Source organism: Amblyomma americanum, chromosome 4, assembly GCF_052857255.1.
Source record: "Amblyomma americanum isolate KBUSLIRL-KWMA chromosome 4, ASM5285725v1, whole genome shotgun sequence".
NCBI lineage: Eukaryota > Metazoa > Arthropoda > Arachnida > Ixodida > Ixodidae > Amblyomma > Amblyomma americanum.
Window position 1 is genome coordinate 179,230,920 of NC_135500.1, and position 26,178 is coordinate 179,257,097.

At 46.5% G+C, this 26,178-nt stretch overlaps 1 protein-coding gene across 1 annotated transcript in view; it reads right to left on the reverse strand.

The window, feature by feature from the left end:
- Positions 1 to 26,178, reverse strand: part of LOC144130472 (cholecystokinin receptor type A-like) — a 234,640-nt gene that overhangs the window by 5,331 nt on the left and 203,131 nt on the right. The window contains exon 3 of the mRNA XM_077664396.1: positions 13,082 to 13,282. Coding sequence (XP_077520522.1) covers positions 13,082 to 13,282 — 201 coding nt within the window. The remainder of the gene's footprint in view (positions 1 to 13,081; positions 13,283 to 26,178) is intronic.

Below are 26,178 nucleotides of genomic sequence, written 5' to 3' on the forward strand. Positions count from 1 at the left end.
CTAATATACAGGGTGTTTTTTTCAACCATTGCAGATTTTTATTATAGAAACTGTGAGAGATACGTCGGCGCGGTGCGTTGCGCTAGATTTCACAGCAAGGCGGACATTATATGCGTCATAGGGAGCAATAAATAAATTATTATTTTAATCAAATAAAGAATGAACATTTCATTTTTTTATTTTAGGCGGCAAGCTTTTATGTGATATTGATTGCTGTAAATAGCGAAGTTGAGCTGTGTTTATAAAGTTTCCTAATCGGAAACGTGGTTCGAAATGTCGAACGTCAAAAATACGGTTTAGAAAGCTTGTTGAGTTGGAGTTCCCACGGCGCTTTGCCCGTTGTAAACGCCATTGAACGGATTTTTCAGTTTTATCGTTTCAGTTAATTATTTAATCAATTATGCACTCCATATTTTTAAATACCATAATCAATCATTGACTTTATTATTCTGAGGATTCTGACACCTTTGTAGCCACTTGCTCTATTTTTTAATTTTTAATTATTTATTTTATTACAACAGTTCAATAGCTCGTCATCGCCTATCACACATCAATCAATAATCAATCACTAGAACCACAAATTACCATGATGCATTTTTTTTTACGCCGCCCTTGATTATTTCCGACACGCGGTGTCGACTGCGACTGCGTCGATGGCTTTTCGACCGAACGAACTCTATATGCTGGGGTGTAATATCAGTTGATTTACTTTAATTAATCGCCTAACTATTGATGCAGGTAAGGTAGATAATGCCCGTCTTGCTGTACGACCCAGCTCAACACACTGTACCGAGGTATCTCACAATGGTTTTAATAAAAATCAATAAGTTAAAAAAAATCACCCCGCCTACTTTCAAGATCGCAAAGAAACAAAAGTGTTCAAATTCAGGGAGTTCATGGTATTTAGAGCCAACAACCACCGATGGTCGCTTTGATCATTTGCTGCTTTGATCACTTGTGTAAAGGAGCCCGTTTCGATGACAAGACAAAGACTAGCTCGAGAGAAAGCATACTTTTTCCCTAAGTCCCTAGAACTACCGTTTTGCATCGGGTTTTCCCTCAGCGAAAAAAAGAGCACACATAAAGCAGAAAAATAAATTCACTATATCAATGCGGTCGAGTAACTCGAGTTCTTAAGAAAGTGTGGTAAGCAGAGCGAGCATGATAAAATTACAGATTCCATAGGCTTGAACTCTTTGCACGTAAACGAAAAACCCTTTTTTATTACCAAATGCTGCTCAAGTAAGCCCCGGAGATATATTGGCGCATAGAACAATGTGGGAGTACACTGAGTTTACTGGAGTTTCTGCCACAACGGTGAAAAAAGTAGTGCCCTAAGCAACACATCGAAGAGAAGGTGATGACTGGCTGACAGCCAATTTATTTTGTGGCAAGATGTCACTTCCAGACATTGCATGCTCTACTGGAATTCGCCGGTTGACACAAAAAATGCGCTCTCCTGTGTTCTTGTTATCTGAATAGATGTCCTTTATTCTGTATAGAAGGTACATACTCGTGTGGTGCTCTGTAGAAGCATTTATGAAAGTTTAATTTTTTTCACGCTAACGGTGCTTGCTTTCGAATAAGAACGCTTCTGTCTTATTTATTTATTTATTTATTTATTTATTTATTTATTTATTTATTTATTTATTTATTTATTTATTTATTTATATATTGACTGCTGGCTTTGTTGCAAAGCCTTAAGCAGAAGTTAGATTCAAGTCAAAACTCTTTTCATAATAAAAACCAAACCAACGCAGTACACGTTACACAGTTCACAAAGAAATGAATTCCAAAAAACAACATAAACAATGCAAATGCCGTAAACAATGCCACAGTTGAGGCCTCAAAAATATTAGCATTGAGAGTATTCTACTGCTGTGCACTCCGTGGAAAAAAAAAATTAACCTTTATATGTTTCAGTGCGAGATGAGAACTCCTTCACTTTTAATGAGTGAGAAGACCGTGTTTGACGACCAGGGACAAGCTGAGTGTGTTGCTCGGTGTCAATGCCTAGCCTATTGTTGAGGCACCACCTACCGCTTGGCTCAAACTGCCTGCCACTTGGGCCTGGCAGAAAAAATTCCGTCGCAATCGGTGAAATACTATTATGCCGCTGTCAAAGCTAAGTAGACACGCAAACTTTTCGTCAATAGCTTTGAATAATTGCAGAACTCAAGGCACGAATAGTGATCGGATAGATGAACGAGAACCTCCGTCCCTGTGAATCGTAGCTAGCGTTCGCTTAAGATCCGAGGTTCATGTGTTCTCATGAATGTCATGACTTTAGTAGCACCTCTGGTGTTCCGTTCTTATTTTGTTTTTGTGTTTATTTTATACGGGTGGGATAAACTTAACGCTTCTGCTAGTGTCAGTACTTAGGTGCTTTGATAAGCGTCGTTGAGAAATTTACATTACTATGAGATGCAATCTAGGTGAGCCGTAAAATTTACGGCTGATTAGGGAGGAAGCATGCTTCGCGTAACAGCAGTGCCATGTGAACAGAACTTGAGACAAGCCCATGGAATCCGGACAAACGGTTGCAGTTTGCGAGGCTGTCTCATCGTGCCGCATGGTGCTGAACCCTCAAAATAACCGAGGGTATTTAAAATATTCAGTGCATCCCATTACAGCCGTCGCAAATATTTGGTCTAAGCTCACGAAGCATTTTGTAGGTGGCATTTTGCAGCTAAAAGCGACATGGTTATGATAATCACCATGTTTGCGCAGAGTTTGCCGAAGCTCTCTAGTTTTCTACAGATTAAAAATTTAAGACATCTCCACTGATTTACGTGGTGTTCGTTACAGGCAGTGAACCTGTGATGCTATTTTGTGATGACCAGGAAAACTGAGCTCGGTGCATACTATATTTTTGTGGCTTGCAAGTGGAATATAGGTTCTTTCATACATCATTATTTCTGCAACAGTTTGAACTGTACAGCAACTTTGTTTTATAACTGCTCGCTCTTGTAGGAGCAAATGTGCAGTTGTTTCAGAAACACAACTTTCGAAGTCCTGTAGGTTTTTTGCGTTCTCGTGATAACTACATGGCGAGAAAAGGGGGCTCAGTCGTTAGATAATCCTGTTCCTTTTTATGCAGTCATTTTTTGTTGTGCTCTGAAGTGGCATATACTTAGCAGACAGACACTAACACTCCTTCAAGCTGAACAGCATGCCGTTAAGAGGTTGGAACTAAAATGAGCTCTTCCTTTCAACCATAAAGAAAGCTTCTTACTCCAGCGAAAATTAATAACTGACGCTTTAGAAGCGGAAATGGAGCCAACGTAGGTCTTGCAATACAGAGAGCTGTTTTATTTTTCAGAAAAAATGATAGTCGATCTCGTCTTCGAGGGTAGAAGTGCGCATGAAATGCATTGCTGGAAAGGCGTACCGCGTTCAAGGGCGTCTCATAGACGGTGGTAGGGCGTCTCATAGTGGTCGAGCAGCCATCAGCCACTTTTCTTAGTAGAACACCGCGGTAGATCTTCGAATTTTTTGCCGTGTAGCGCCTGAACGCAGTATACCGCTCTAGAGTGAGTGAGTGAATAACTTTACCGCTTTAAGAAAGTATTGTTCTTAGGGGCTGCTCCTTCTTCTCAGCGAGCCTTCAGCGCTGGTTGGTCACTTGCTTCCGTCGCCCGTGGAGCACGTTGTACCAGACGTCGTTGGCCTGCACAGCGGTCGCTGGCCGGATATTACGTCCGATTGCCCCGCACTAGGATTTTGTATTCAATCTAGAACCTTCGCTTCGGCCGATCAGCGCGTGCTTGCACAATCTCATGTTCGTCAGATGTGTCTCTCTTTTCTTACTAGAGAGGAGCAGTGGGGGACTGTGGTGCACAGCTCGGAGCTGGGTCTTCAGGCTGGGCTCGTCCAACGGGATGAGTGCAGAGTAACCGGAATAGCACACTCTAGAGACGCTGTTGCTGACGCCTGCGCTGCTCCAGGGGCAGCGCAGTAGGTCGGAACCTGGGGGTGACTAAAAATTTCGATAAAGTTTGTTTAGGTTTGACTCCTTGTGCTCCCTTTGTTTTGGCCACGGCGTTCCGAAAACAGGGCCTAAAGCATTCTATGCTTAAAACAATGCGCCGTGGGCATACTAAATGTAGCCAAACGTCAACGCTGGTCCTATGAACATCAACAATGTTTTTTTTATATATAATAAAGTGTGTTTGGCGAACTTTGTTTTATCTCACTGCATATTCCTGGAAAGATACACAACGACTGACATCGTATTGAATATTTATGCGGTATGCAGAGCGTATGTAGTTTATATGGAGAGCATGCAGAATATTAAGCATCTCAACATTTCACGTCAAGCAGCTTATGGATGTAGTTGAGGGTTCGACGGAAACCCGTCTGGAGAGGGAATTTCAGCCTATCCTTTTAAACGAACACTCCCCAAAGTCAAAAAGGAAAGAAAAACGGTTTTTTCCTTTACGGTTTTTTTTACGGTTTTTCCCTTTTTTTCCTTTTTGACTTTGGCAAGTGTTTGTTTAAAAGGATAAGCTTATGGATGTGCTGTAGTAAAGAAGAAAATGGGGCTAGCTGGTGCTTTCTCGTGACGGAAAGAACGTTACTGTGCTAAAAAAGATGAAGGCAGCCACTTCAAGACAGGACATGCGCAGTTGATAAAGACCACATCCTTAAGAGAGGAAATGAACATGTCCTGTCTTTAAGTGGTTGTCTTCGTCAATATTTAGCGCAATAACAATCATTCCAGCGTATGGATAGCACACAGAAACGACAAAGACTGGCGGAGGCTAGCAATTGGTTTTATAGTTATTTGGTCTTATTCCTGACTTTGCACACTTCATCACTGCCTGGTGACTTCTATTACAATAGTAGCCTTCGTGCGTTTTCAGTCGTCGGTTCATGCTTTCTTCAGTTGCTTTTCATGCACTCGCATGGAGTCTTTGCACAATGCTGAACTGGTTTACTCTACCTATTGTTAATGCTTTTTAATCATTAACTCATGCTGTTTCGTTTCTTGTTGGTGTTTACACGTTAGTGACGGCTTGATTAGAGCTGGACACGTGGCTTGTCACTATCGTCAAACATTCTAGGGCACGATATCATTAGTGTCGCGCCTATAACTATATCCACTGTGTGTAAATTCAGTTCAATTCAGTTTATTTTTTCATGCTAACATAGAGAGGGCCGACGAAAAAAAAGCTGGAAAGTAGTTTGACCTGTACCTCGGCTCCTACATTGGAAAGCTGCACGCAACAAATAAGGCACATAAACGTATACTTGACAACACAACTACGCGCGAAGCATAGTAACGATAACTGCCGAACAGCTGATGCAACATACAGAGACGTAAATGAAATGAACCAGTTTATAGCCGGCACCCGTCCCTGCCATTCTTGTGTCCCATCTCTGTGCTGTTTTATGTGGGCAGTTATGAATAAGCTTACCCAGCAGCGTACTTACCCTAACAGAAGATTGCAGCACGATTGCTGGAATGTCTAAAGCAAACTACATAAAAAGGGAGGGTGAAAAGGTTGGAAATTTTTTTCTTTTCTTAAAAGAACAAGAAAGGGAAAATGATTGCGTGGGAGGGATATGCGGAACAGAATCGCCTTTTTCTGTTCTTTGGAATGACTTTTGTCCGTTTTCTGTTTGTCCCGACTGATTGCTTTCATGTGTCCCTGCGTATATTTTCTTGCTTGCAGCAGCAACTTAGAGGCGCTTTTACTTACGTGCAACGAAGCGGATTAAGTACGAGTCTTACGATAACGAAGAGTAACGATCGCATTCTTTACGACATTTTAGTGGCGCGCATTTGCTTGAGTCCTTCTGGAGCAGCTTACAGCTTGGTGAAAGGCAGGTGTCTTTTGTGTACTGGCTGAGAAGCCAAGGAAATGATTGCAAATTAGGGCCTGTACTTGAAGTGCAACATAATTAATCTCCCGTTACGCTACAATGGCCAGCAACAAATGATAGGCGCTTATGTTCCCAAGGGATGCCGGCACGTTGGAATGGCGTGAGCTCCGTATTTACTCTGGCTTTTGGGTTGTCCTTGTGACTCAAAGGACGAAGCGGAGAGCCGAGCATCAGCTGTTGCCGCCATTAATCATGGCACCGCCTAGGATATTTCAGAGTCTTTGGAAGCTGCTTTTGCTTCCTGTTGCATAGAAGCAATGTGCTCCCACAAGCGATTAAGGAGATGGACAGAAGTAGATGCAAACAGCTACAAAACAAAGGCTCCTAACAGTAACATCGTGATGCTGCCTTGCGCTGCTACTGCCTTGAGCTGCAGAAGCAGTGATGACGCAATCTATTTCTGCAGTTGCTGAAACAGTAGCGTCTGTCGCAATCCTCCATGTGCTGTCAGTGGCTGGCAGTGCTCCATCATTGTAACTGCGAATAGAAGCGGCTCGTGTGTCTTGTCACCCTTTTTTCGCTGTATTTCTTGCGCCGCGAAAACTTTTCTGCCAGAATAACTTCAGAGTTCGCTCTGCGGCACCGTTATGTGTCGTAAGAGCTTTTGCGGTGAACTCGAACCTTCTCGGAGTGTTGAAAGGCTATTCCTTGGTTCTAGAGTGTCAGTACACGCTTAGGCGTCGGTTTACGTGTTTCAGCTTTTGAGAAACTTTGATTTGCAGTTGATCTTATGAATGCAGCGTACCGCTTTCGATCACGGCGCGTTTAAGTTTCATTAAACCCTTTCAGGCGCACGTTACTCTCACGCTTTGCCATATTGCGTGCCATGGTCATGACATGCGAGTGTGCCAGGGCATCATATGCGTTGCGTGGTGCGCCGTAGCGTTTTACAGAAATGGCGTTAAGGGTTCAAGGTTTTGCCAAGAATAGGACTAGAGGCGGTCTTCTGAAGTCAGAGGCCTATCTGTTCATTGCCAAATATAGAGCGTTGCAAGCGTTTTTTGGGGGGGATTTAGGAAGAGACAAAACTCATCGATGTCACCTGTTGCCGCTTTGTTTCACGCGTGCAGCCGTTGTTAAGATTTGTGTGCGCATTAACCGTGAAATAGTTTTAGCTCGCATTCTGGGAAAATTAAGGTGAAAGTGGTCCCGAAACTGTGCCGAAGCCGGCGCTTTAACTAAATCTACAGCAAACAGACGGTCCCCGAAGGCGTATTTTTCGTCCGAATGGTTCCCGCCAGACAAACAGCTTTCTCAATACCACCGGACTGAGCCGGATTCCAATAAACGCCGACGCAAACAGAGCTGCTTCGTTTCCTCTAACGCCTCGGACAACTCGGCCATCGACGCAGAGACTAGCGCTATGTCTTGAAATTTAGATAGGTGTTGCACTTGCTAACGGCTGAATCGGCGTGCGTGTTAAACATGGCGCAACTTCGTGTGCGCTTACAGTCGCTACGCTAAAGTAATACATGCGGTGCACTCCACCACGTCTATTGTTGTTGCCTCTTCTGACATGGCTCATACCCACGGGTAAGAATTGGCCAGAATTTGTCGATGAGTGTCAAAGAAAATTATTGCACTGATTTAGCGGTAATAGAAATATTTGTGCAAATAAGAACACCATGAACACATTAACACGAAGCTCAGATCATCGTCATCGTCGTCGTCGTAGTCAGCCTTGAACCATCTGCTGTACGCTTCTGTCCGTACCCTTGGTAACAATATTTCTGGAGACGCAGAATGGCGGCTGATGATTCAAGAAATAGGAAGGCTCTGTTGTGTCGCCTGCGTCAGTTTTGTGCTGGCTCACACAAAAATGTGAAAGCGGCAAACGCGGCCGAAACCGTCGCTAAGGCCCAAGAAAACCAGGGAAGCGCCGCGGCGTGTCCTGCAGCGAAAGCAGCAAGGGTTGCTGGGCGCGCTACAAGGTACGAAACAAAAAGAGCGACTGAACAAGGCGGCACGCAAGGCTATATAAGCGACGGGGAGACGCTAAGCGCGCCTTCGGCTGTCTGAAAGGAAGAAGATTGATAGCGGTAAGGGTCAAGCTGCGAAAGCAGCCAGGGATACAAAATGCGCTGCCCAGCTCTAACCACGAAAACAAAAAGCGAAAAAGAAGACAGCAGCCAGCGAAATAAGAAAAGCAGGAGGAAGAGAAAGAAGAAGGAAAATATCTGACAAAGAAAAAATGTAGCGAGGAAGGAGAGCAGAAAAGGGAGAATGGGGAGAAGAAACGAAGAAAGGGGAGGGAGGCAAGAAGAAGAAAGAAAGAAGGAAAGAAAAACGGGGAGAATATAAAGTGAGATTAGGGCTCTCGCTTAAAGTTTTAACTAAGCCGTCGTCGTAACATAGTCTCTTTCATTGTAAACACGGCCTCTAGTTTCTTGTCATGCGCAGCGTAGTTGCAAAATAACTGAGGTATATCGTTGTTTCGTATTGCTGGTAACCTTAAGTCAGACCGGAATGAAACGATAGCAGCGCCAGTGAACAAAATAAAATATTCTATTCTACCTAAGTACGTTCTGCTGCTGTATACAACTAAGCTGATTCATGCTTCTGAGTGAAGTGTCTACCGGAGTGCTTGCATATTCACAAACTCTTTGTGGAAGAATATCTCGATTCAGATCAGAAAAGCGCGACATATGCGCGTTCGCGCTTCATCTTGGCATATACTGTATATGGAAGAAGACCGAACTATTACGAATGCGTGCTGCTATAGCTCCTGCTCCGAACGCTCGCCCTTTTATGCCTCGCCGTATGCTGGCCAACGGAAGGTTCTCCCAACGGAGAACTGCACTGCGGGCATTATTATGCCACGAACGCTGATGGTATAAGGCGGGGCGTCGTCTCCTCGCGCTTGCCATTCTGCGTGTTGATTCAGGTACTTTCCAAGCGACGCTTGCATCGTTTTTCCTCGCTGCCTGCCACACACGCTTCGCCTCTCCCAGACAAGCAGGCATCGTGTCGCTAATAAGCGGCTTTCTATTTAATGGATTCCCTAAGGAATTTATTAATAAACTCTGCTTATTTCGTATGACCAGATTTGCTTCTCACACTCGCCTGCTCTTCAAAACAATCCTGTCAGAATTTTTTTCTCCTGTTTTGTTTGTATTGCATGCACAGAACTGCCCAGCTTCTTCGCGATCAGAAAATTGCACCCGCTGTTTAACGTGTACAGAAGCCATAGACAAGAACAAGGTACGGCGGACAGAAAAAATGTGCAGAGGGCAATAATGAATAGCTGCAGCTGTAATTAAGGACGATGATGTAAATAACGAATCTTACCTGAACGAGAAAAGCGTTTAGAGACAGCAATAAAAGTTATGACAGCAACAACAACAACGACAACAACAAGAAAAAAGAATGCGGACGACGTGTGAGCCCGGCTAATGTTGTGTATGCCGATGGTGTGGGGGATTGTTGTGATAGCCGCGCGTCTTTCCTGGAGGCTGGCATCTTTTGACGTTGATAAACACTAGGCGGACTCAGTTTCTGAGGCCCCTTGTCTCACAGACAGGAAGACATTCATCTTCCCGAGACCGCGCAGTGCTGAAGTCTTTCTTGGTACCTGCTAACTGGGATGACTCGAACGCTGTATTATGCGGAGTTGCAGCGGCAACAACAGTGCAGCTAACTGCGTGTTTGTGTATACTTCATGCCTGTATGAGATGTTAAAGAAAAGTGGGTTTGTGCTGAGGCAGTGCTGTCGTAAATTTCCTCATATTAGGGATCGCGGCTGTGCTTTTTCGTTTTCGGCGCAGTTTTTTTTTTGTGTTTGCTAATGTCAAGGCATCTGTTCACTGAAAGTTGTGAAGGCTAATTGAAACTTAGAGCCAAGATGCACTATGCACTGTTGTGCTACTTCCTTCTTGCTACAGAAAAAAGTACGCAGACGAGTGAAATGGGCTGCGTATCACAAAAACGTGTGCCCGTACGCGCTGTGTGTTCGCCGCGCGACAGCGTTCCGACGCCGTCGATAGAAAGACGAGAAAAATAATGGTTTGCGTGAATGAACTCTTAATTACTGTGAAGCAAACTATTTATTTCAACGGACATCCGTGTCGGGAACTGCAGAAGAAAATGCTGGGGTGAACAAGAGAGAAAAAAGGGTCAGAAGGAGTCGGAGTTGTTTACGCGTGCTTTTGTGTGAAGCTCTTGCTGCCTTCAGCAGTAATCTAGTAGTACTTTTTTTTTTACATTAGCGCCCACAAATATATTCCATCCTTGCACTGTTATTAAGATGAAAAAGCCAAATAAAGTGAACCTTTGTTGCCATCTGCCAGCTGCAAGAAAGGGAGAGTGGCCTCCTAATGCTGCTTCCAGTAACTTTCTGTCCGTGTCATATTTTTTGCCTGCTTGCCGAAACTGAAATCGAAAATACTCGAAAATATTTGTTGATCTTTTAGTAACCCTGAATTGGGAGCAAGTAGAATGGAATAATTTGCTTGAGTGCATCAGCACCAACTATCTGCTGGTCTTTTTGGGACGTTCTTTTTTTGTCCGAGACAAATCATTTTCATAAACAAAACATTTAAGTATTCATATTAAATTGCAAGGTGCTGCACAACATGCACTACTTCAAGATGGATGTGGCTGTCGGCAGTCGCGGAATTCCGAGAACAGAGTGAAGAAATGGTTGGGAGAGAAAAAAAAAACTTGGTCCAAAGTCTTCCAATGGGGTTAATTGACGCCTCAACTAGCTGAAAGCCCGACTGCGGAGTCACGTTATAGCGTGATAAACTAAAAAAAACATATTTATTTGTGACATAAAATAAAAGAAGACTGTTCGCATTAAAAAAATACGCACTTTGCTGCCTGCTTTCTGGTACGAATAAACCGATCTCTTCACGCTCATGGTGCGTGTGTGCAAATTATGTGGCGACTACGCCGCTAGGTTTTATATTTGACGTAAATAAAAGGAGCAGTGCCTGACAGCGGCGTCGACTACATCTTTTCGCATAAGGCAATAAAACACAATGGAACTGACCGGAATGCTCGTTATTTTGCAGGGTCACCGTTGTGCGTATGCTTGTGGAAACCTTGAGAAAAGTGATAAATCTGGGCACTCTGCATATTACGCTGGTGGGTTTTTCCAAGCAGCCTTATTCGAGCAGCGCACATCATGACGCGTCCTGAACGCTTGCGACTGAAAACATGAATGCCATGAGCATCACATGGTAAAAAAAAACATATTTTGTGGAAATTGTCTGTAGTTGGAACATGATTTTTTTGGAACACATTTTGTGTTCAAAATGAAGAATTTTCAGTCCTTAGACAAACAGCTTATATCACAGTCCTAGTAGGGGGAGGAAAGCGCGAGAAACGTGCGTGGAAGCCGTCACTGGTCCGCCATTCGCTGTGACGGTAACTAAAGGAGGAATTGGCGCTGTCGTCTGAATTACAGGGCGAGATTTAACCTCAAGAAGTGTCTGAAAGGCGAAAATATCTCTCTCTTTCTCTCTCTCTCCATTTTGAATTTCTGACCCGCGTGGCTGTTGCAACCGTGGCGTTTTCTCGGCTGCTGTCGCCTGCGTTGCGACGCCGGTCAGACACACCTTGGCGTCGTGTTCCTTCAAGTATTAGCAATGACGGTGTTGCGACAGGTACGGTGATGTTTGGTTTTGAGCTCGTGACCTTCTAGATTGCCAAGAGTGCAGCGAGACCCGCACGGACACGTCGGGAACCTGCGCTCGCTTTCTCGGGAGCCACCACTCGTTTCGGCGCCGTGGATCATGAACTATGATTCAGTCACTGCTATTGACGAAGCAGTCATCGTGCTTTGTCTGCAGAAGAGTCGGCACATCGCGGGAACCGATTATGAAACTCTATGTTAACTGAATTCTACTGGTGTCGCATGTAGTAGCATGGGCAGTGAAGGCCATTGCGTGATAGTGGTTTGCTCTCACGTGTTCTAAAGAACGGAGGTAGCCTAAAAGCAGCGAAGAGGAAACTAGGCATAGGTAAAAACCAGATGCATGCATTAATAGATACAGAGGGCAATGTCATGAGCATTATGGATAAGATAGTGAAAGTACCGGAAGAGTTCTACTCAAATCTGCTGCGACAACGCTTTTCCCGCAAACTTTCTAATCTAATCCGCCAACATAACAATCTGCCATTCCCTACAAGCTTTCCCCTCTTCCGGAATTAGTTTCATTTCCTTAAGGGACCATTGGTTACATTCCTTCGCATTAATTTTCCTGCAGATGCCAATTTGTTCTTGATTTGATTTCAGCTAACATATCACTGTTCACCTTTGTTCCCTGTCCATCTGTGGTCCCTTCCTGTCTCTTAACGTAAAACCTAGCAATATTTTGTCTATGGCGCGCTTCTGTGGCCTCAACCTAATTTAAACCTTTTCGCCAGCCTCGAAGTTTCTGCCCCACTTGTGATTTCTGGCGAGACGCAACTATTATCTACTTTCGCCTTGGGTATGTTCGTAAACTGCTATTCATGACTTGAGAGTTCCTGCCAAATGCACTTCACCTAATCCACATTCTTCCAGTTATTTCACTAACGAAATACGGATATGCGGTCACTACCAGCCGTAAATAGATGTATTTGTATCTGCTTACCACTTGCAATTCTAGACTATCTACGCAGAATGTTCCCTTCCCAGACTGTTGCACATTACCGTAGTTTCTTCTCGCTATTTTTTAGATCCACCGTTTTTCTCTCATTGTTTAGTTCCTCATTCTTCTTCTGTACCTCAGTTTCTTAGCAGGGTGATGTCATTAAGAAACCGGAGATCGCTAAGGTATCCAATGCTAACTTTTAACTCTTACACTTCCAAATTCATTTCTCTGAATATTTCCTGCAAGCATGCGGTGAGTAGTATTGAAGAAATTGCGTCTCGCTCCCATACGCCCTTCTGAATTGAATTTCATATTTTTCCCGCGAAGAGCTCCGTTCGCTGTGCAGTTCCTATAGATATTTTCCAGCACCTTTACATATGCCTTATCCACACCCTGGTTGCTTGCCCAAATGTTGATGTTCCGATTTAATAGGGCGCTTTCTCATAATCTGTGAAGGCTACTTATATAGGAGTTGGTTATGTTCCACGTATTTCTTTATCGACTTATTGGTAATGCGTATGAGATCAATCGTCGAGCACACCCTACCCGAGTGCTCACGTGATTAGACAGCTCAAAATCATTTGATCGGCTTGGATACGGGCAGGTGTCCTCACCTGCCGTCCTCGTGGGTATGAGCTGGCTGAGCACGGCGATGGGTGCCACGTGCCCCAGAGAGAGTGCCCAGACGACAGCGATGACCCGGTACGCGTGCGACACCGTCTGCCAGCGGCGAGACTGCAGGGGCCGCACGATAGCGAAGAAGCGCTCCAGCGATATCGACACCAGCGTCCAGACAGACACGGATACGGACACAGCTGCGGGGACATGGAGGGAAGGAAGGAGAGAGAGGGAGAAGAGAAGGGAGATGCAACATATCAGTGACTCGTTCGTGTCTTGTTAAACACACGATATCTTAAACATAGTTGAGACGGAGGCGTTAGCAATTATGCGCCTTGGACATAAACCAAACGGGCTTTTTCAGAAGGACACAGAAAAGAGGAACGCCATGTAGAGATAGAGAAAAAAAGAGACGCTGCGTTCGTTGATTCCATAGAGTTTCTTAACTAGAAGCAAAGTTAGCGCTACTGTCCATGCGAGTTTATTCCACTAACCTACACATCATTCACCGCGCGAATGCCAGGAAGAGAAGTTTCTTTTTTTGTTTGGCTCGGGTTGGGCCAAAAACGTGTATTCTTTGAATAATCAGCTGCGCCGCGATGCGCTACTCTGTGCGCATATGAAATGACTTCAATAGTGCGCTTTGACTGCTTCAATAAATTTAACAGTTCGGACTAAAATATGAGGTTGGTCATCCCTACAGTGTATATATTGTCCTGTGAGAAAAAAAAATAACAACAAACATCGAGTTCTCATCTTTCTTTCGCACAAACCTGTCCGTGACATCAATGCTGTCAGTATTTCCGACATTATCCGAGTAGTAGACATCTGAGTTCTTGTTGCAAAACGTTACAAGAACGAAATCGCCTCTTGTAATTAACAGACACATCCTGCCAGTCAGTATGTGGAAGGTCGTGACCAACACAATCGTAGGATGACATTTTGCTCCCGGTGTTTGTTTATTTATTTATTTATTTATTTATTTATTTATTTATTTATTTATTTATTTATTTATTTATTTATTTATTTATTTATTTATTTATTTATTTATTTATTTATCAGGTACTGCCGACTTCAGTGCGAAACCTTTGGCAGGAGTTGGTTCTGCAAAGTAATTACATGTAACAATACCTTTTGCAGTACGGGAAAACACTGAAAGAGTGTAACATGAATCGTATTTGTCACAATTTACAAACAAATGATCGCAGCATGCTTTCGTTACTTGAAGAGCCGAAGTTATTTCGAGTGCAAACTGCTGGGCTAGTTGGTTCATATTGCATAGAAAAGGAACCAGCGAAATAAGACGCAAGACAAGAACAAAGGAGGCACACACCACAACGCTGGACTTACAACTGATTTATTGCGATGAAGAATCGCTCATTTTAAAAGAATTTCCTGCCTGCGCACCCACCCTACAGACAATACACTTCGCGCACCACATGATAGCATGCCTACTATAACGATAAAAACTTGTACTCCTTTTCAGTGATAATCACAGACGGCTCACTGACGCATTTCTGCTTATTCTTTCTGATCATGAATGCCTCCAATAGCTCACGCTCACGTTTATATTTCCCCCGCCCGATAATGCTGGCAATGTGAAAACTAGGAGAACATTTGCAGTCCTTTACATGTAAGGCTAGATTGCTGCCTGTGCCTCGCACAACATCGCACAACTTTGGGCACAGGCACAGGCAGCAATCTAGCCTTACATGTAAAGGACCGCAAATGTTCTCCTAGTTTTCACATTGCCAGCATTATCGGGCGGGGGAAATATAAACGTGAGCGTGAGCTATTGGAGGCATTCATGATCAGAAAGAATAAGCAGAAATGCGTCAGTGAGCCGTCTGTGATTATCACTGAAAAGGAGTACAAGTTTTTATCGTTATAGTAGGCATGCTATCATGTGGTGCGCGAAGTGTATTGTCTGTAGGGTGGGTGCGCAGGCAGGAAATTCTTTTAAAATGAGCGATTCTTCATCGCAATAAATCAGTTGTAAGTCCAGCGTTGTGGTGTGTGCCTCCTTTGTTCTTGTCTTGCGTCTTATTTCGCTGGTTCCTTTTCTATGCAAGTTATTTCGACGACGCTTGTATTTTCTTCGGCTACGGTCAGTAGTGATATATAGCTTTACCGAGCGCTGGTTTTTGCGCACCACCTCGTGCCAGCTTTTCGGCGGCTCCTTGTTCCAGTTAAAGCTTCCCTGAAGTATCTGCGCACAACTTTGTTTTACATTTATTTCGACTTTTTTTGCGATGTCTTCCGCACCGCAGCCTTAGGATAAAGATGGAGGAACTATGAACAATTCTGGCTGGACAACGAGTGGATGTAGATACTTCTTCTTTGATTTTTCACACGGAGTAATCTACCACGGTGCTCTTGGTTGCGTTGGTGCTTGTCGCCGAGCATGGAACTCATTTCAGTTCATTTTTTTTTTCACTCACCGTGGTAGCTGTCTGCGGCGACAACCATCTATTACGGAAAGTTTTTGTTCATTCAATTCATGCGCATATCATGCAGTTATCCGGTCTAACGGGCTCGCTACTGGATTGCCGAATATCCGTTTTCTGAGGCCCTAAGATTGTTTTTTTTTTGTGTGTGTCAAATCTGATGTGTAGGCCCATCCCGCTAGTTCTCCAACGCTGCGTACGGGGACGAGCCCCCCTCTGTTGCTTAAAATATTAAAAGAAGTAGGTTCTTTTTCGAGCACTTTGCATACCTTGCAATATGCTTAATGCAGGTAGAAACAGCTTCCTGGGCATGCATCCTGACCTGCCGGGCAAACCGATATTTCCAGCGAGCGCAGTATTAAACAAAATCACCGCTCGCGTGGAAAAATGAACACCGGAGGAAGTGCGTTCCTTATAAAGTAACTATGCACAAGATGGTGACCAGCTCATCATGTTGTGCTGTTGTGACATGACTGATTAGCTTATCTGCACGCGCTCCGACAGTCTTTGGGCGATTGTGTGCAATTTTCAGCCCAGTTTCATTACAGCTGCATATGCGGCCTGGAGTTAGGTTAGTTCGTAGCTCGTCTACAGCAATTAGTCCTTTAACAGCACTTCATCAACTGCTGTGAAGACCTTTCCGCAGACCCGATCGGACTTGAACACGATGATGCCCCTTCTACTACGTGCCTTCTACTCCTTGACTGCTCGCCCCAGTAATGCATTCTGCATTTGACGAACGAAGAAGCAGCGCTCGTCCTTGTTGTCTCTTCGTTCCGTCTTCGTCTTTACGCGCTTTTTTCACCATGCACCTAAATCAACTCGCCCAACCTTCTGCTCTAATCAGTGTATTTGAAGAGCTTGTGCCACATTTCGTGTACTTCTCTTTTCGTCGTAGTCCAACTTCACAGCCTCAAGTGTCAAACTGCTCGCGGCTTGAGGACGCTCAGGATGCTTACATTTGAATATCCTTGACATTTTCCTGCAGATTTAAACGTAGCAATTGCGTCCAACTGTTAACAAGCACGCGAGCACACCCAGTTCTATGCAGGTCTCAATAAATTAACTTTATGCATATTATCCTATCTCTGCTATAGGCTAATGTTTATTTGTGAGACTTTACGGGGAACTAAGACATGTCTATAATTAAAAGTGTATAAATAAAAGTAATGAAACAAGCAACCATTGTTTTGTAGCCGACATGTATGTTATTTAGTTTCACCTACAATAGCGCGAGTACTCAGAGGCCTAACATGTGAAATAAACTGCAGAATCTCATTTCAGTGTTGATGCGACTTAATGTCGCTGTTCACACGAAAGGCACAGCACCAGTCCTGTTGAGGGGCGGAATAGGGCACTGTCCCGTGTCCTCCTGGACTCAACTGTCCCATTCCTCCCAAGCTACGTCGCCCAAGAAGAATGAATGAATGAATTTGATTTGATTTAGGAGGTTTAACGTCCCAAAGCGACCCATGCTATGAGGGACGTCGTAGTGAAGGGCTTTGGAAATTTAGACCACCTGGGGTTCTTTAACGTGCACTAACGTCGCACAGTGCACGGGCATCTAGAATTTCGCCTCCATCGAAATTCGACCACCGCGGCCGGCATCGATCCCGCGTCTTTCAGGTCAGCAGTCAAGTGTCATAACCACTGAGCCACCGCGGCGGCTGAGTGAATGAATGAATGACTGAATCCTTTATTGCAAGGAGGGTCCCGCGCAAGGTAAAATTTCTTCGATGGGAAAAGTTTTCTTGCTAGGTGTAAAGTCAATATTGGCGCAGACGGATAATATTGTAACGTGAAGATGTGCATACCAAAAGGGAAAAATATATTTACAGGGAAACAGCTTACAGCCACGCAGCCGAACAACCGGGCACGCGAAGCCCAGCAGCAGAAAAACGCACTTCGTCCTCTTCGCGTTCCAAGCGCGAGCGCACCAAGCACGAGCGTTCCAAGCACAAGCACAACCGTAGCATAACTCCCGGCGGCAAAAGCACCGTCCCGGTGCTAAGTGGATGATGTAGCAGGCGTGTGGTACGGTTTGAGACGGACTACATGAACGACGTCAGTCAAAGGGCTAGTGGACGACGTCGGAGCATGAAGAGGTGTAATCTCGTAGGTCACGTCGGTCACCTGACGGAGAACTCGATAAGGGCCACTGTACTGACGTAGAAGTTTCTCAGAGAGACCGACATGGCGAGAAGGAGACCAAAGGAGGACGAGTGAGCCCGGCGGATAGTGTACTGGGCGATGCCGGCGGTCGTAAACTGACTTCTGGTAGGTCTGAGATGCGGTGAGCCGGTCTCGGGCGATTTCACGGGCCATAGTTGCTCGGGAGATGGCGTCACGTGCATACTCTGTGGTCGAGGCAGTAGAACTCGGTAGTAATGTATCCAATGGCAGCGCAGGATGCCGACCAAACAGAAGGTAGAAAGGAGAATAGCCGGTGGTATCATGCCGCGACGAATTATAAGCAAATGTTACATAAGGCAAGGCAACGTCCCAATCGCGGTGGTCGGGCGAGACATACATGGATAGCATATCGGTCAGAGTCCTGTTGAGGCGCTCGGTAAGCCCGTTCGTCTGGGGATGGTAAGCTGTAGTGAGCTTATGCTGCGTGCCACAGGACCGGAGGATATCGTCAACTACTCGGGACAAAAAGTAGCGGCCGCGGTCCGTCAGCAATTGGTGTGGAGCGCCGTGGTGAAGGATTACGTTCTGCAATAGGAAGTCGGCGACATCGGTTGCGCAACTTGTTGGTAACGCACGCGTGATAGCGTACCGGGTCGCATAGTCGGTCGCGACAGCAATCCAACGGTTGCCGGAGCAGGACGTCGGGAAAGGTCCGAGAAGGTCGAGTCCAACACGGTAGAATGGTTCGAGAGGTACGTCAATAGGCTGTAGAAGGCCAGCAGGCAACGTTGATGGTCTCTTCCTGCGTTGACAGAGGTCGCAGGAGGCAACGTAACGCCGAACAGAGCGGTACAGACCAGGCCAAAAGAAGCGGCGTCGGACCCGATCGTATGTGCGGGAGACGCCGAGGTGGCCTGCGGTCGGTAGGTCGTGTAGTTCCGCTAGGACAGATGAACGGAGACGCTGGGGAACGACTAGCAGGAGCGGAGGTCCGTCAGGACGAAGGTTGCGGCGGTATAGGACGCCATCCTGAATGACGAACAGTTGCAATGAAGGATCTCGGCTGGCACAGTTGAGGCGATCAATGAGAATACGCAAGGAAGAGTCTTGTCGCTGCTCGTCCGCGATGTTAACCAGATCGGAGATAGCGAAGAGGCACGGGCCGAGGTCGTTGTCTCCAGGATCAGGCGGCTCTACAGGGTGCCGAGACAGGCAGTCGGCGTCTTGATGGAGACGCCCTGACTTGTAATGAACAGTGTAAGAATACTCTTGGAGGCGCAACGTCCAACGTCCGAGCCGGCCTGTGGGGTCTTTCAGTGAAGACAGCCAACAAAGGGCGTGGTGATCGGTCACTACGGAGAATGGACGGCCAAACAGGTACGGTCGGAACTTAGCTACGGCCCAAACAAGAGCTAGACACTCGCGCTCTGTAATTGAGTAATTTCGCTCAGCTGTAGAAAGGAGGCGGCTGGCATATGCAATAACGCGTTCTTGCCCTTGGTGACGTTGGGCTAGCATGCCGCCAATCCCATAACCGCAGGCGTCTGTGCGAACTTCAGTCGGAGCCGACGGATCAAAATGGGCCAGAATAGGTGGGGAGGTGAGTAAGTCGACTAGCGAAGAAAAGGCCTCCTCTTGGGCAGGGACCCAGGTAAAAGGGGTGTCTTTCTTTAGAAGGTCGGTCAGGGGGCGAGCGGTGCCGGCAAAATTTTTGATGAAACGGCGGAAGTACGAGCAGAGGCCGACGAAGCTGCGCACATCCGTAGACGACTGGGGAATAGGGAAGTCCTTGACGGCTTTAACTTTAACAGGATCCGGGCGGACACCAGAAGCGTCGACTAGATGTCCGAGAATGGTGAGTTGGCGGCGACCGAATTGACATTTCGACGAATTGAGCTGTAGCCCGGCTCGACGGAAGACAGAAAGAATGCTCGCCAGTCTTTCGAGGTGCGTGGTAAACGTGGGCGAAAAAACCACAACATCGTCGAGGTAACATAGACATGTGGACCATTTAAAGCCGCGAAGCAAGGAGTCCATCATTCTTTCGAAGGTAGCTGGCGCATTACAGAGACCGAATGGCATAACTTTAAACTGATACAAGCCGTCCGGTGTGACGAATGCCGTCTTTTCGCGGTCATTGTCATCAACAGAGATTTGCCAATACCCGGACCGAAGGTCAATTGAAGAGAAAAATTTGGCTCCGTGAAGGCAGTCCAAAGCATCGTCTATTCTTGGGAGTGGATAGACGTCTTTTTTTGTTATGTTGTTTAGGTGCCGGTAATCAACGCAAAAGCGCCAGCTGCCGTCCTTCTTTTTAACCAGCACAACTGGTGAGGCCCAAGGGCTCGACGAGGGATCTATGATGTCTTTACTGAGCATCTTGTCCACCTCTTGCTGTATGATGGTGCGTTCTGTACTGGACACTCTGTAGGGTCGTCTGTGAATAGGAGCTGCGTCACCGGTGTTGATGCGATGCGTGACCACAGATGTTCGAGCCAAAGGGCGGTCATCGAAGTCAAAGATGTCGCGAAAAGACGTCAGAAGATACCGAAGGTCGTGAGCTTGCCCTGGTAAGAGGTCAGCAGCAATCATTTTTACATATTCATCAGGTGGTGGGACGTCAGAGTCGCGGCAGTTCGACGAGGGTGGGACGCTTCTCACCGCCGATACGACGCATTCGGCAGCAGGGCACAGCGTGGCGAGCGACATACCTTGTGGGAGCGGCTGAACGTAAGAGGCAAAGTTGAGAACCGGAAGGGACGCTTGATTTGCCGACATGGTGACAACTGTATGCGCAAGGGCAACACTGCGTGTAAAGGGCACATCAGGAACCGGAGTAATGATGTAGTCACCATCGGGAACTGGCGGGACCGAGGAGAAACGGACATAAGTGGCGGCATCGGGGTCCAGGCGGACAAAGTCGGCGGTGCACAGTCGGTGAACAATTGGATCCGGTGGCTCTGAAGGAACAGGTAGAGCGAGTTGAACGATGCTTGTGGCGCAATCTATAAGGGCGGAATGGTCGGTGAGAAAGTCAAGGCCGAGAATGATGTCATGAGGGCAGTGTTCGAGGACAGTGAAGAGCACAGAAGTATGGCGGCCGGCTATTGAAACACGAGCAGTACACATTCCGACGACAATAGACATACCGCCATCTGCAACACGGACCACAGTTGAGGGGGCAGGAGTGAGCACTTTCCTTAGGCGACGGCGAAGACGAGCATTCATGACTGAGACGTGCGCTCCAGTGTCGATCAGAGCGGTAACAGGGACCCCGTCCACGTCGACGTTAAGGATGTTCCGATGAGCATGAAGAGTTAAAGGAGGGTTTTCTGGTCGGGTCGTCAGAGCAGCATCACCCCCAGACGCTGCAGCCATCAGTTTTCCGACCGGGAGCGGGCATATGGGGCCGGCGACGAAGGGCGGCGAGGTCGGGGCGATGAAGATCGACGGCGCTGAGGTGACGACGAACGGTTGGTAAGCGGGGTCTGAGCGTTGTGGCCAGAAGAGGTCGTTTCCGAGGGCGAGGGAGAGCGGCGGGAATATGCAGAACCCGGCGGGTAGCGGCTGTAGGTCGAGGACGGACGGCTTCGGCAGTGTCGAGATATGTGGCCAACTCGGGAGCAGTTAAAGCAGATGGGCCTGTCATCAGGTGTTCTCCATTCATCTGGATTGCGGCTGCGTCGAGGGTATTATGCACGTTCAGAACCGAGCTCCGGGGACATGCGGCGAGCATATGGGGCACTAACTGAGCAAACAGGTTGAATCCCAAGATTGGCAAATTCTTTGCGAACGACAGCCTGTATAAGGGATACTGCTGGAGTACTGTCTGTTGCGGGTGGATGAAACGCAACGGGGGACATTGCCTCTACTTCTTGGCGCACAAGTCGTGTCAGGCTCTCAGATGTCGGCAGACGGCTCGGTGGAGTCGAGTCTACACAGGACGACGTCGCAGTCGTATTCGGCAACCGCGTGAACTGCGGAGAAATTCGGCGGCTCTTCGCTTGTTCGAACCGGCGGCATTCCTTGATGATTGCGTCAACCGTTCCGCAGTCCTTGTATACAAGAAGGTTAAAGGCGTCATCTGCGATGCCTTTGAGCACGTGACCTACTTTGTCGCACTCTGACATAGTGGCGTCGACTTTCATGCAGAGAGCTAATATGTCCTGAATGTATGATACATAGGACTCTGTGGACGTTTGTGCACGGCATGCGAGCTCCTTCTTCGCAGCGAGCTGACGCCCGAATGGCTTACCAAACAGGTCACAAAGCTTGCGCTTGCAGAGATCCCAGCTGGTGAGTTCATCCTCGTGGGTCTCGAACCATACCCTGGCAGTGCCCGTCAGGTAGAAGATGACGTTGGCCAACTTTAGGGTCGGGTCCCACCTGTTGTGTGTGCTCACGCGCTCGTACATTGCGAGCCAGTCCTCCACGTCGACGCCGTCCGTTCCGTTGAAGGTCCCAGGATCTCTCGGATGGGCAATGATGAACGCCGGGTTGGCGGACGCCGACGGAGCGGCCCCTTCGCTGGTCATGGTTGAAGAGCCGGCGAGCTGACGACCGCTGCGAAGTTGCGTGCTTGCTGTGGCTGTACCCCGCACCTCCACCAATAATGTGACGTGAAGATGTGCACACCAAAAGGGATAAATATATTTACAGGGAAACAGCTTACAGCCACGCAGCCGAACAACCGGGCACGCGAAGGAAGGAAGGAAGGAAGGAAGGAAGGAAGGAAGGAAGGAAGGAAGGAAGGAAGGAAGGAAGGAAGGAAGGAAGGAAGGAAGGAAGGAAGGAAGGAAGGAAGGAAGGAAGGAAGGAAGGAAGGAAGGAAGGAAGGCCTCAGACGTTGCTGGCACATACCCACTACGGGGGAGTGGCCAAGACACAGGCGGTTAATTACTGGATACAGGAAATTTTTGACGGGAAAAGGAGTGGTAATAGGATGTAGTCTGATAGATTGGAAGAGGGAAGGAAAGGGGTCCAGTTAACTTGGAGATCGAAGACGGGACAATTGCTTAATGTGCATAATAGTACACAATGCCTGTAACGTTGCAATGTCTTACTGACAGAGATCAGGAAAAAGAAATTAGAATGGGAGTCGCTGCGTTTCTTGAAGAAAATTTTGCACAGCAGAGCGCACACTCCTGTCGCTTCGTCCAAGCAAAGAAGCGCCAATGGAAAGAACAACCGCGGAAGACACAGGCAAGCCCAGTTGATGAAATGGAATTTGCAAAAGACGCTTCCTCAAATGAGAAAAGCGGCGGCAGAACAGCACGCGAAGCCCAGCAGCAGAAAAACGCACTTCGTCCTCTTCGCGTTCAAAGCGCGAGCGCACCAAGCACGAGCGTTCCAAGCACAAGCACAACCGTAGCAATATTGAAGCAACCTCTCGAGAAAGTATTAAGCTAAATGTGCTACTAGCCGTTTTAATTTGTGATAGAGGCAATTCGAATGGTGGATGCTTACTTATGACGCCTAGACACTCTAACACCATAGTCAAAGACTTTCCGGTCACAGCACGCTTCGCCGACCTAGAAGGTCCGACATTACAGCCAAACCAGGGAGGAAGAAAATATTCAGGAGGGGCAGTTACGTGACATGTTTTTGAAGCCGGTCGTGAAAGCACCCTGTCCTACTTGTCCCCCGTCTCAGTGCGGCTGCGCATACGCACCAGACAATGCAGCAGACGACGCCACTGAGCTCAGCGTTGATACTGGCTGCACCGTCGGCCAAAGGTTCCCAGTAATCATTGCGAAAGCCCTTGATTACCTGCACAGTTTTTGGCGTGCAGCTCGGATAGCGAAGGCCTCTCTTTTCCTTCCTACATGTAGCCAAGCTAGCTGTACGGTGCTGCCCTCTCTCGAGCAGTTTGTGAACTTGTTCAACTATTTCAACCGTCCCAAACCCCTCGAATCCTCCGTTACGCTTCTTTTCACGCGGTCTTGTGTGTTGAACGTCTAAATGCGCCAGCGAAGCACACACAATGCGGTCCAAACTACGTAGTGCAGCACACGCCGATGTTTCTTGGATTAGTCTGCGCTTCGCCACAGCGCGGCGTCGACGTTGTGAAAATCGCTTTTACTCCGCGGCAGATTTTTTTTTTTTTTTCTGGCAGTAGCGTGCAAGCTATGGAGCCCAAACACGCCGCCTTTTCCACGCAGGAAAATTAGCCTCCGCTCACAGTTATCAGTTGTCTCTTAAAACACCGTATATTGTGAATACGGAATGCAAAATGTCCAAGTTTAGGTGCAGGAAGTGTGCACAGTTACTCTATGACTTTAAAGGCGGACTGCCGTTTCCATCCTACACGTGAAAACCCCGAGAGCACTGAATGTATGGGTATTGTTCCAAGAAACAAATCGCCATAGCAGTGGTCGCTTGCTTATTCGTTTTTGGATGTGGAAGTTTATTTATTTGGTTGTCTGCTACATTATAGCAGAAAAATGCCTAATAATCGGTCGAAGTTTGAGCGCTGAATTTGATGAAACTAATTTCTGCTAGAACGGTTACGAGAAACCATAAACTGATAAATGTGGCTGTACGGCGCTTGCGACTCTTCAGAACTGGCGCAGCAGTAATGTGCTCAAAAGAATTAGGTGAAACTGGAGTACAGAATGTTAACGAGAAATTAACCAAAGTTAACCGCTTCATTATTCTGGCTTTATTCGTACTTTCTGTTTAGTTGCCTGTATAGCTTTGGCCGTACCTTTCTGTTAAAGAGAGCAAGGCTTGGTCGATTGTCGTTGGTTTCTCTGCTATAATAATACACTATAATATCCATTATAGCGTCCAAGAAAGAGGCCCCGCTAAGCCAAAGGAACAACATACCTTATTCATGTGTTCGGAACGAGCACAATTCTGTTTCATAGGGCACTCTTTTCTCTATAAATTGTTCTTGTGCAAGACGTCTACTGCTGCACTGGGTAGATAACACGTCGGAACGCGGCTGTGCAGATCGTACTTGCTGCCACGAAAGCCCGACCAGCACATCACTGTAGCAACGAGGAGAAACGTTATGGCACCACTGCTCCCAGTGCAGAAGAGAGGTTAGCACGCGCACGGAAGCCACTTATCGGCCCGGCTGCACAGCCCGTGCTACTTGCTTGCGCTCGTCGGGCTTGCTGGCGTTGTTATCGTTGACTAGTGGGTGGGGTTACTTGCGTTGGTGCTGTGCAAACAGAGTCAACACTTGCGCTAACAGCTTACACGCAACTTGCCCTCTTCCGGCAGCGACGAAACAGATCAATGACGATCCGCGTATGCCCTTAACCATTATTCCTGCTCACAAAGCGGGCACATTAGTGATAGGCTACTAGACTCGCGTGCCCACACTACAGGCGAATCTATAGGGAGAAGCACGTCTCTAGTCCCAAGGAGAAACAGAACCGTGCTGACCCATAGACTCACATAGGACGAGAGTTTAAGCACGTGTCGTTGCAGGAAAGTGTGAAAAGCACAAATTAAGATATTGGGGGGCCACTTAAGCTCCTCTCTTTTCGGGTAAAACGCGATAGCGTTAATGGATCCCGGCAGCGGCTCCTCCAGCACGCAGACACGGACACTATTTTCACATTATGAGGACGGCCACACGACATTCATATAAAGCCCCGCTTTAAACAAGCAGTACTAACGTGCCTGCGTAGCATATGGGTAGCATATAGAAAAACAAAAGTTAGGTTCACCAATGGCGCATAATTTTATCGTGCCGATTGATAGGGACATTCTGCACAATTTCAAATCAAACCAAATCAAGCCAGATATTATTTTCCAGTAACTGAATGGTCACTTGGGCTAAAATCTGTACAAACAGCTTGACAAAGAATGGCCCAGGAAACCAATACATGGTATGGCCGCAAACAGAAAAGAAATATCAATTCATGACCAATAAAGAAGGAGGCACCCATAAAAACTTATGTGTGGCAGTGTGACACAACAGAAAGAAGCTAGCAAAAGGTTTGACAATAATAAACTCAATAGATGCATTTCAGCAATACGAAAACAGTTCGTGACGGTTTGGATAATAACTGAAGTAATGACAGATGAAGGGATGAAGATTAAATTTCCACAAAGTAAGTTCTCATTTATTTTTGTGCAAAATCAGTAGTGTCTTTATATTTGTAAAGAAAAAATGGAAGATCATGAGCCAAGGATTGTAGTTTGTAATTGGTTCTAAACTCTGGTAGAGACCAATTCCCAGTTCATCGAGTGTTAAGAGCTGCAAGTTCTATTAAGAAATTATTCATAACCGTAAAAAAAAGTTATTTGCGCCAAAGAAATTAATAGATGTCGTCCACACGAATCATATTGAGCGATGCTATTCTGGGGTTAATACTAGACGTTTCTTTAAAGTTTACGATGAGCCAAGTAATTTTTCTTCGCAAGACGACAAGTTTGTTCATATTTGTTTGAGTTGTTGCCCATACCAGGGCACAGTATTCTACGTGAGAGAAAAAGAGTGCATAATATATTTTTAGTTCAGCGCTTATGGCAAGGAATGTGCGGCATCGTGAGAT